At 47.6% G+C, this 10821-nt stretch overlaps 1 protein-coding gene across 1 annotated transcript; it reads left to right on the top strand.

Annotated features, from left to right (window-relative positions):
* Positions 1-1830: 1830 nt before the first annotated feature.
* Positions 1831-10821, top strand: LOC124677566 (5'-nucleotidase SurE). The gene is made up of 10 exons (XM_047213545.1): positions 1831-2005; positions 3145-3239; positions 6358-6425; positions 6569-6612; positions 6854-6931; positions 7608-7761; positions 8146-8316; positions 8768-8836; positions 8906-8991; positions 10412-10821. The coding sequence occupies exons 1-9, from the start codon at positions 1872-1874 to the stop codon at positions 8987-8989; spliced, it is 897 nt and encodes a 298-aa protein (XP_047069501.1). The 5' UTR covers positions 1831-1871; the 3' UTR covers positions 8990-8991; positions 10412-10821.

Raw genomic sequence — 10821 nt, 5'->3', positions numbered from 1 at the left:
GCGGCCCCTCCACCCTTGTGCGACGGTAACATGCCGTCCTCTGGGCAACAGCAACCTCCGTCAAGCGCTTATGCCGACTCGGAGGATCTCCAGTGTCGTTGGAGTTAGCTCCCACCTCTGCGCCCCAAGTGGCTCCGTCCCCGGCGGTGTAGAGGTTGACTCCGGCGAGCTTTGTCGCGGTGCAGAAGGAGCTGCATCTGGACCTGATCGCGTTTCTCGGTTTTACTCTAAGGTCCTTAGTGCATTTTGTAAGGGCCAGGTTGTAATTTGCTTATTTCCTTCAGGCCTTGCTGTAAAATGTACTACACCGCTTATTGAATGAAGCCCTAGGTCCTTCGGGACCTTTCCTGTTAAAAAAAAGCTTGTATGCTCGGGCTCTCGTCGCTAGGCAAATCGGTGTTGTGAAAGAAATTGTTGCCATAGGTGAATTTGGGGTGATGTTGATGGACAGTTCGTATCAAAATCATATACTTCCTCCGTTCACTAAGACCATCTCCAGTCGCCCTTTCCAAAGGCCTCCTGTACGTTTTTGGGGGGCTCCGGTACCAAAAATTGCATCCAGCCACGGCCTCTAAAATAGTTTTTCATCCGGCGCGGCCCAACTTTCCGTCCGACGCCACTAGACCGAACCCAGTAGAAAGGCAGGCTAGCGGGGGCGCCGGACGGCTAGAAAATCGCCGCTGGCTAGCCTTGGCAGCAAGATGTGCCTACATCTTCCGGCCAGTTCCGTCGATTCATGCCTTACATCTTCCCGCCTTTCCACCGCTTCCCGCCATTGTCGTCGCTATATGAAGGCGGGAAGTGGTGGAAGGGCCACATCTCACCCTAGTTTTACAGATTCCTCTCACACATCTCACCCATGACATCCGGTGATCTTGCCCTCACGCACGCGGAGGTGGAGACGCTGAGCGCCTCCAACTACCCCTGCCCGTCGGGGTTCATATGCCCCCCGGGCTGGCGCCTGAGTGCCAGAGGCGTACCAGTCTCCCCCGGCCCCCAAGGTGCAGCTCGGCGTGCGGCCATCACCTACCACTACTACGTCGAGCCCACCCCCGAGCAGCGCATGGATCCCCACTGGGATCTCGACAACGCCTCAACTTGGGACGCCTTCTTCGCCAATCGTCGGGATATGGAGCTCGCCAAGTACGAGGGGGATGGGCTGCCTCCCGTGGACAACAACGAGGCCGGCCGGTGGCTATGGTGGGGTAGCCGGACCCTCGAGGGTGTGATGAACCACATCTTGGCGGGTGACTACCCCCGCCTGCGATACCCTCACTTCCAGACGCCGAAGAAGGGCAGCAGCGAGCGCGGCGACTTCGTTACCTGGACGCCATATCTCCCCTCCCCCCTCCCGTAGCTGAAGGAGCCGAAGGAGGGACCAGAGTGGAAGGCGCCGCCGGAGTACGCCATGGTCGCCAAGGACTTTAGGTGCCCTGGCGACTCGAAGGATTTCCCGGGTCAACGCGTGGCCATCCGCACCTCCCTGAAGCCGCCACTGCCGTCGCCGATGGAGGCTGGCCGGTTCTGATGGGTGAAGGAGGAGCGAGCCTACCGTGCATGCCGTGGCGGCGACAGCCTAGATTGTAGTCGATGCGGCCATCTATCCCTGCCGCGTGCGCCATCACAGCCTCTGCGGATGCAACCACCAGTCCACCACCGCCGCCTGGTAGGTTAAATCATCATTCGTCCAGATCACTTTAGCAACGAGACACGAGACCATTGGATGGGGGTAGAGTTTGGCAGGAAATCGATCGAGCTATATAAAAACGGAAAACCCCACCACGTTAGCGAAACCCCAGGACGCACAACGGAAACGGAAAAGTTGCTTCCCCCTGCCTGCCCGCGCCTGTACGGCTCTTGTCTCTGCCTCGATGGCTTCCACGGCGGCGCAGCCGGTGGTGTTGGTGACGAACGACGACGGCATCGACGCGCCGGGGCTCCGCTTCCTCGTCGACCAGCTCGTCGCCCAGGGCCGCTACCGCGTCCTCGTCTGCGCGCCCGACACGTCAGTCCTCCTCACCCTCGTGATCCCCCCCTCTTCTGTCGCTCCTATCCGTCCTGTTTCTTGTTTGCTTGTTGCTTTGCGAAGATTCTGCGGCGGGAACGCCTGAAGACGCGCTGGTTGTGAATGGGGGAAGAAGTATTAGCAGAGAAACATAAAAAGAAGATGGAAGATTTTTTGATTGGAATTGTTTATTCCCCTTCCCCTATTTAACATTTTTTTTCACCTGATAAGAGAAATCATGTAAACGGGCATATATTTTCTTGTTATCTTTGTAGTAAAACCCTGTGCATGCAGCAAATGATGCAGTTTTCTTTGAAAATAACAGGACAATTTAGATGTTGTTCCTATTACTAATTTATGTCAAATTACACAAAGAAGTGTTACCTTCGAAGGAACAGGAGAATTTGGGTGTTGTAGAACTGAAACGAGTGATTGGACATTCGAGATTCCACTGTTCCAGGTGTTTACTGCAGTTCTCTGTATTCCATGGTGGATCATGTTCTTGTTTGAAAAACTAAGTTGAACCAGATTTATAAGTATCAGCACCCCATCTCATTTTAGCAAACAATCATCCCTCAAACAGAAGGGTTGAACCATATTCGGATAAGGATTCCGGTCGTAAAATCTGGTTCAATGTGCCCAAGTTGTTAAAAGTCTGGCTCAACCTATCACTTTTTTTCGAGAAATTGAAAGGGTTTTGCCCTGAGGGAGTGGTACAACACAATAAAGCCGGCTCAACCTATCATTTGCAACAAATAGAATCTGCCCCGTGCGCAGAACATAGAATCTTATCCTGGCGCAGCATATTATTGACTCATTAGCTTCATTCATTCAAGTTGCCAATTTGTGTTCAATAAAATATGATTGTGGGGCAATTTTGATTCAGAAGTTATGGGGTTTAGGTGTCCATAACAGTATAAGTCAGATAAAAAGATGCATTTATGGTTCAGTTAGGGGATGATTTTCTTTGCAAAATGTTGACTCGAAACGGTGGTGCTGTAGAGAATAAAACGGATTTGGTGCAATTATGTCTTCATGTGAAGCAGAGAATGGTGTGAGTATAATGTTCAATTGATTGCAATCGATTATGTCCACCTGATGGCACCAATTTGGCGATCTTTTTTTCCCGTAAAATGCAGAGACCGGTCAGGTGTTAGCCACTGCATTACATGGCGTTCTCCACTCCGCTGTAAACGTGTTGATATCACTGGTGCTGCAGCATTTGGAGTTTCAGGTTTGTCTGGTTTAGTTTTATGAATATCATCTATATGTATTACAATATTACTTACAGACCGGATTTTTCCACCCTTGGGCTATACTTCCCCATGGGTTGCATCTGATCATTGCCTCTAGATTTGCTCGCCAGTTGTAGGTATCATTTGTTAATTAAGTTGATTATACACCTACAAGCACAATGCAGCATGTCAGCTAAGGGCAGAAGGATGTTTATATGTCATTTCTGTTTATGATTTTATTCTGGCATCATCAAGTGAGATCCCAAAGATTAATGCTTGGTCCAGCTTATTCACACAGACCGTTTATTTTTGCTGTCATCTGCAACAGATGTCAGACTAGTATTAGATATGGCGACATGATTTCCTGAGACACTGTATCGATAATATTTTCGCCAAGTGATACTGTGTCAACCTAGAGTTATGTCTCTGTAGACATAAAATAGAACTGTTTATACCTTATTTTCCTCCAGGAAACTTTGGAGTCAGTGTGATCTGAAGTTTTATGTGCAATGCTGTCAGCTATCTTGCCATGTTTTGTCTGCTGGCCTTGCTTCGGCATCTGGTAGTCTTCTTTTATATTCCAGTTCAATTATCCATTGGTAACAGCGGAAGCACAAGCCACTGGAAACAAAATCCTCCCATTTGCTGCATAAATGGAGGTGGAGAATTATTCCTGCTAGTGTAACAAGATGATAGGCTGAGTAAAAAAGAAAGAAATAAAGAGGGTGTGACTGATTCATCTGAATCCATATAGCCAAATCATGTGGCTTCTTCATTAATACGTGAAAGAAACCCTATTGAATTAGAGATGTTATATGGGTCTCCGATGTAAAACTGCTATGTGTTTCACTGTACGTGTCATCCCTAATTTCTGTAGTTAATGACCATATGGTGTTATGGTGCTGCTAGAGGGATGGCGCGAGAGGGCCGGCCGGGGGCCTTGCCCACGGCCGATGGCAAGAGGGAAGGGATTTCCTTCTTAATTCTTGCTTGATTAGATTGATACGTCTCCTCTCCTTATATAGAGAGGTTTACTTGACCCCTAAACAAGCGACCCTTATCTCTAATTAACCCTAAGACTAATGGGCTATAGCGCCAGCCCAAGCCCATTACGTAAACACTACACCCCACCTGGACATGCAGCTCATCCTCGAGCTGCAACCTAAACAAACCATGACTCGACGCAACACAAACCTAACACCTAAAAAAACGAGTCTTTTACATCTCGGCTTGTTTTATTACTCTCAACCTGAAATGGACTGGGACGTTTTATTGTTGACCCCTGAACATAAAGTGGACACCATCCGCCCGTCGGACGTGCACCTGTACAGCCACCTGGATCCCATGGAAACCAGCGGGACAAAAGGAGCCCGCGCGGCGGCCGGCGGCGGAATGCAGTGGTGCTACGCGGTGCGCTCCTGTCGACGACACCATGCCTCCTCCCCGCCGGATGACTGTCGATGGCGCAGACTTTGAGGTCGCTGCCCGCGGGAAAAACAGCATGTCCGCCGACCGTGGGGGAAACCGCCAGCCCAAGATCCCCGACGCAGCGGATGGGATCGAGGTCCGTTGCGCAACGAAGCGCAACTTGGAGGAGCTGCAGCTGCAGATCACGAATCTCCCGCACACGCCGACGCACTAGGAGGCCGCGCGCAGCAGCCTGCAGCCTCACCGCCGCCGACACGTGGCGGATAGCGATCCAAGCCGGAAGCGGTGACGGCGACGGAGGGAAACGGACCAGGTGGAAGGGCATCCCGGGCGGTGTCGATGTAGAGCCCGGGGCCAAGGTCGCTCCCACACCGCCGAAAGGCAGGGACGATGTCGGTGGCGGCAGCAGCCGCTGCTGCTGCGGTGTTGGTGGCGACGGCAGCTGCTGCTGCTGTTGCAGCTGCCCACCGAACGGCAGGGGCAGCGTCGGTGAGGACAGCAGCTGCAGCGGCGGCGTTGGTGGCGGCGGCAGCTGCTGCTGTTGCTGCTGCAGCGTCCCGGTGGGGAAGAAGGCGGCTGGCTGCTGGAGAAGAGGGACCCCCGGCGCCGAGGTAGGGCCCGGCCCGGAGATGGTGGACAGCGGCAGCCCGGCGTCAGGTGGCGGCGACGACAGCAGCAGCGTCGGCTGCAGCGGCCCGGCGATCGCGTCGGAGGCCGCCTGGTGCGTCGGCTGCCATGGCAGCAACGCCGGCCCGGGGCTGAGTGGCGGCGGCGCCGGCTGCTGCAGCGGGGCCACGGCCGCGACGGGGCCCGCGAGGGGCTGGGACGGCCACGGCAACCAGGGCGGCGGCGGCGCCGGCTGCTGCAGCGAGGCCACGGCCGCGACGGGGCCCGCGAGGGGCTGGGACGGCCACGACAACCAGGGCGGGGTGGTGGCGGCGATCGCGGCGGAGACCGCTAGATGCGGCGGCTGCCACGGCAGGAGCAGCGGCCCGGTGGTGGCGGCTGGTGGCGCGGCCGGCGGCAGCCCGTAGGGGCCGGCCAAGTAGAGGTGGATCTCCTGGACCGCGGTGGCGAGATCGCGGAGGGCTGCGGTGATCTCCGCCGGGGAGAGAACGGCGGGGACGGCGGAGTGCGACGGCGGCGGGTGGGAAGAACTCGGTGGAGGGCTGGACATGATCGAACCCGGGAAAGCTGATACCAAGTGTTATGGTGCTGCTAGAGGGATGGCGCGAGAGGGCCAGCCGGGGGGCCTTGCCCACGGCCGGTGGCAAGAGGGAAGGGATTTCCTTCTTAATTCTTGCTTGATTAGATTGATACGTCTCCTCTCCTTATATAGAGAGGTTTACTTGACCCCTAAACAAGCGACCCTTATCTCTAATTAACCCTAAGACTAATGGGCTATAGCGCCAGCCCAAGCCCATTATGTACTCTAACATATGGCCATCAGTATAATTTCTGTAGTTAATGACCATATGGCCATCAGTATAATGTTAACATATAGTTAAATTCTTGTGTCAAGAGAATCCCAAACTTAAATATTGGACAAACGGTGGATGGATGGAGGGGGGTAGACAATAGCCGCATACTGCATGAAGAATTTCTCTGTATAGATATACTATTTTGTAATTTTATTGAAGTTCAATTAGCTTTATATGTTAGATGCTCATTTGTTCTTATTTATTTTAGGAAATCCTGCTGACTGTGCCTCTTTAGGCATCTCTGGAAAGCTCTTTGATGGTTTGGTTCCTGATTTGGTAGGTTTTGGATTTTAATCATGGATTATTACTCTCGTTTATGGTCTTATGCATGTGTATTAAGAAGTGGTTCTCTATGTAAGTACCTATAATCTTGTCCGAAATAATGCCGGGTTCCATGTTTTATTCTACTTTGAATCCAGGTACTTAGCGGAATCAACATTGGCAGCAATTGTGGATTCCATGTGTAAGCATTATTTTTTTACTTTTTGAAATGAAATGGTTGTATTTTTCATCAAAATCACTTTCCATGTTAACCGATGCCAGAGTTTCTACTGAAAAACATTTATTCAAAAAGTGACAAGTACTTCGAACCACATCAGTGTCTTAGGCAATATAACTATCTGTTGGAACTAATAACATCAACTTAATTACGTTGCTTTTATTCGACCAATGGATCATGAGCACTTTGTATTTTTCATGTGCAGTGTATATTCTGGAACAGTTGCTGGTGCCAGGGAGGCATTTATATATGGGTTTCCTGCATTAGCTATGTCATACAATTGGTACGCGAGGGTTTTTCTTCTATGATATAATCCAATGCATTTATCATTTCTCTTAGTGTCCAAATAACATTCATATGTTTACCAAATTTTGCCTTCAGGCATCTGTGCACATTCCGCAACTTGATAACAGTTATGCTATATGTTTATATGGATTAGTTGTCTCATGTATATTTTTCCATATTCCAAGAGGACTCTTCTGTAATGTTGTCATTGTATATCATTTCCAAACCAAAATCTCTTAACACACTGGACTGCAAAGCAAAGACAATTGTTTGAAATACTGTTATCTGCAAAGTAAAACCCAGCAGGCATTTACTGTATAATTCTAATGTATTTGAAAAGTTTTAAAAGTTCATCAAAGGTATATCTGATATGGAGAAAGGGAGTCACCACATTTCCTCTTTGCGAAATTTAGGTAATTCCAAACAAATCTCAGATCATTGGAACATCATTAAGTTCAGTGGAGCGGGGTGGCAGTGGACTTCTAATACTCCACATAAATTCACCAATGTGTAGCTATGATAACTCAACACAAGTTTTGATATATATACTCAGCATTTGCACATTTTGTATGTCGTTTGACACCTTCCATGCACTCAAACTTATGCAAGCGATTGATTAAGTAAAATTAGTGATACTAGGGTGCACTATATGATCTCTTAGTTGTAACTTTCAGGGTTGCTGGTAAGAGCAGTGTTAATGATCTGAAAGTGGCTGCGGAGGTTTGTATGCCTCTGATAAATGCTGTCATGGTCGAGATCAAGAATGGAACGTATCCTAAAGAATCGTTCCTAAATATAGACGTGCCAACTGATGCTGGACATCACAAGGTAAATCTACTGACAATGATCTTGTAGTAAAATAGTGCATTACTCCGTTTATAATTTATACCTGTAAAGGGAAAGCAAATCAGAATATATTGATCTATACAATTTTGTGGACAAAACTGTGGAGTATGCCACATGTGGTTTGATAGTGTAATTACATGGCAACTGTTAGCATTCATGATGAAGCAACTTGGTAACTGATAGACCCTGCCTTACCAGATTATCGGCTTTCTATTCTTAAGGCTAACTTCCAGGATTGATGTAGTTTTGCTAGTTTTTCATTAAATGTTAAATATCGTTATTTCACATTCCCAAAGAAAAAATATGTGGTCCTAATATTCTTTGGGTAAACATCTGGGTATATTAACATTCTGTTCTTGCTGGTAGGGATACAAAATTACAAAGCAAGGAAAATTTATGGCCAGAATTGGATGGGAGCCAACAGCTTACAAGAAGCCTGCAGTAGAAAGTTACCAGACAGCAAACGTGAATGCTGACACTGAAAATGACATGGAAGTAGATAGTTCATCGGAGAATGACCTATTGTTTAAAAGAGTGGTAATTTCGCATATTTGTGAGCAACTTCTTATTCCCAACTTCATTCTGATTTTGGCAATCACATTATTCTGAATGTGATACCTAGTCTTCTAACAAAATAGTTCAATAAGATATGCAATATGATTGTTTTCAAGATTAAATTGTATCTTTAACACTTGGAAGTCCTACTTATATTCTGCTTTCCTGGTGTTCGCTATTGGTCTACTGCTTATAGGAAATTTCAATAAGAAAAGTTCCCCTGTCTGTACTTTGGTAGTTTATGTTCATTGAGCTGAGTTACAAAATGACAATTGCTGTTTATGTCATTAATGAATAACGATTTTTGTATAATTTATCAAATTAAATATGATATTCTTATTATTATGCTAGCTGAAATAAAATAGACCATTTTCGGAATGAAAATGACTAGTTAATATTTGTCCATTAATTTGGTTGATCGTGTTTTAAACAGATAGTGAAGAAAAGTTATGATGAAGAGGAAGGAGATGACATAGACTACAAATCCCTTGTAGATGGATATGTAAGAATCACCTTACTAATGCTTGTTTTTAATGTCATCATTTGACAAGTATATCTTGTTTTCCTCCAGATTACTGTTACTCCTTTGGGTGCTCACTCCCGCGCAGAAGCAGATGCCATACCTTATTACAAAGCATGCTTGTCACGTATCTGAAGGTATTCATCTTCCATATGTCGTTACTTCATTTTGCGAGAACAGAAGCAAAGTATTTCAGGAGGAGGATAACGCCGGTGGTGCATAAACTTGTCCGCATATGCAAACTAGTGCATTAACTTGAGAATTGGTTCCGTCTAATACCTAAACTTGCCATGCGGGTGCAATTTGCTGCAAAACAGTCAATGGCGTGCCACATCGACAAGTGGGCCGCGCAGACAGGCGTCTATTTAGGTGGAACAAAGAAGACCTCTGGTTATCTCTAACTGGAAGAACGAAGGTCTTCTTTGTTCCACCTAAATAGATGCCTGTCTGCAGCCTGGAAACCCAAGAAAATTTCCCCAGTTCACGTCCGCTTCTCTCCAATTTTGAATCCCTGTCGTCCTGGACCTCGCCTGCCACCGCCCATCGCCATGGCATCTTCAGAGCACACCTCTGCGACCAAAGTACATAAGGGGAGGAGCAAGGCAGGAAATCTTGTGCTCAGCTCAATCAATGACGCCAGTCACCACATCCACATTGTGTAGCGTGCACTACAGCTAGCTAGCTTGCAACAGCACAGCCTCAGCGACCGGAGGTTGGTGGCCCTCCCCAGCAGGTTGCCGACACTGGTGCATGTGTCCCAGCAGTGCGGCTGCTCACCGTGGGGCGTATGGAGGCTGTACAGGTTACCCAAGCGTGGAGGCAGTTGTGCACCACCGCAGCCGCACGAACCCCTTCGCATCTCGAACGTGAATGCGTCATCCCCGTGCCCCTCCGGCCTCCCCAACATCTCGGTTGACATCCACTCATCCCTCTTGAAAGGGGGAGCACTGTGGCTGCGTCCCTGCCGTCGTCACGCATGGCAGGGAGTACGGCCGCTTGGCCCTGTCTCCAGGGTCGCCATGAGCCTCTCCTCGAACAGAACGGGCAGACAAACAGACAGGAAGCTCGGTCTGTGAAGCCGACAGACCTGAAGGGCCTAAACACAAATATTCAGCCCCAGGCGAGCATCTGGCATGCGTGACAGCTTCGCATAGGTGGCATTGACAGAAATTGTCACTATTACCTCTTTCAGGAAATACTTGTTCCGTTTGAAAATGTTTTATTTTCTCGTATTAATGTACTGATGTTGAAGTATATTACAATGTCAGAATTTCATTATGTAAGAATTGTAGTGCACGATGACAGCATTGTACAAGGAATGCTGTCAAACCGATGTTCTTGAGTCTGACTAGAACTGCTATTTATCACATAACCAAATTGCATATTGTTTTTCCTAATCTATTTCACCTAGTCGCCCCTCATTTTTTAAACATAATATGAAGATTATCATCTCTGTCTATTTTTTTCAAGTTTTAATAGGTTGCTCTTGAACCACAACCCACAAGGCACTATTTTCCTCACCATGCAACTAACTTTCTTTCACGTGATGTTTTTTAGGTGAGCATGATACTTTGGAGGCTGGCCAAACTGATACTATGGATGACATCTCCTCAAATCGCGAAGAAAATCTACACAAATTTATGCCATCCTAGTAGATGCTGATGCTGTATTTGCCATGCTATGAATCGTGGCAATTCATTACATGTCTCAAGAAACACTGGCTATTCCTAACCATGGTTTTCAATAAGTAATGGTGTTAGCTGTCTCCAATCATTCATGTGAATCTTATCATTTCAACTGCATTTTATTCTGTACCTGACTACCTTTTGGGGGGAACTGCCTAGTTAGTACTTAGTACTTGCCATATTTTAGCTGATTCTATTTCGTTTGGAATACTGTTACAGCAATATGGAGTTGAGATACAGATTAAATATCTGATATAATTAGTAGACTTGTCATTTTTTTTA

This window comes from Lolium rigidum, chromosome 7 (genome assembly GCF_022539505.1).
Source record: "Lolium rigidum isolate FL_2022 chromosome 7, APGP_CSIRO_Lrig_0.1, whole genome shotgun sequence".
Lineage (NCBI taxonomy): Eukaryota > Viridiplantae > Streptophyta > Magnoliopsida > Poales > Poaceae > Lolium > Lolium rigidum.
Note: the sequence above shows the minus strand (reverse complement) of the source record. Positions and strands in the feature narration are given on the sequence as shown.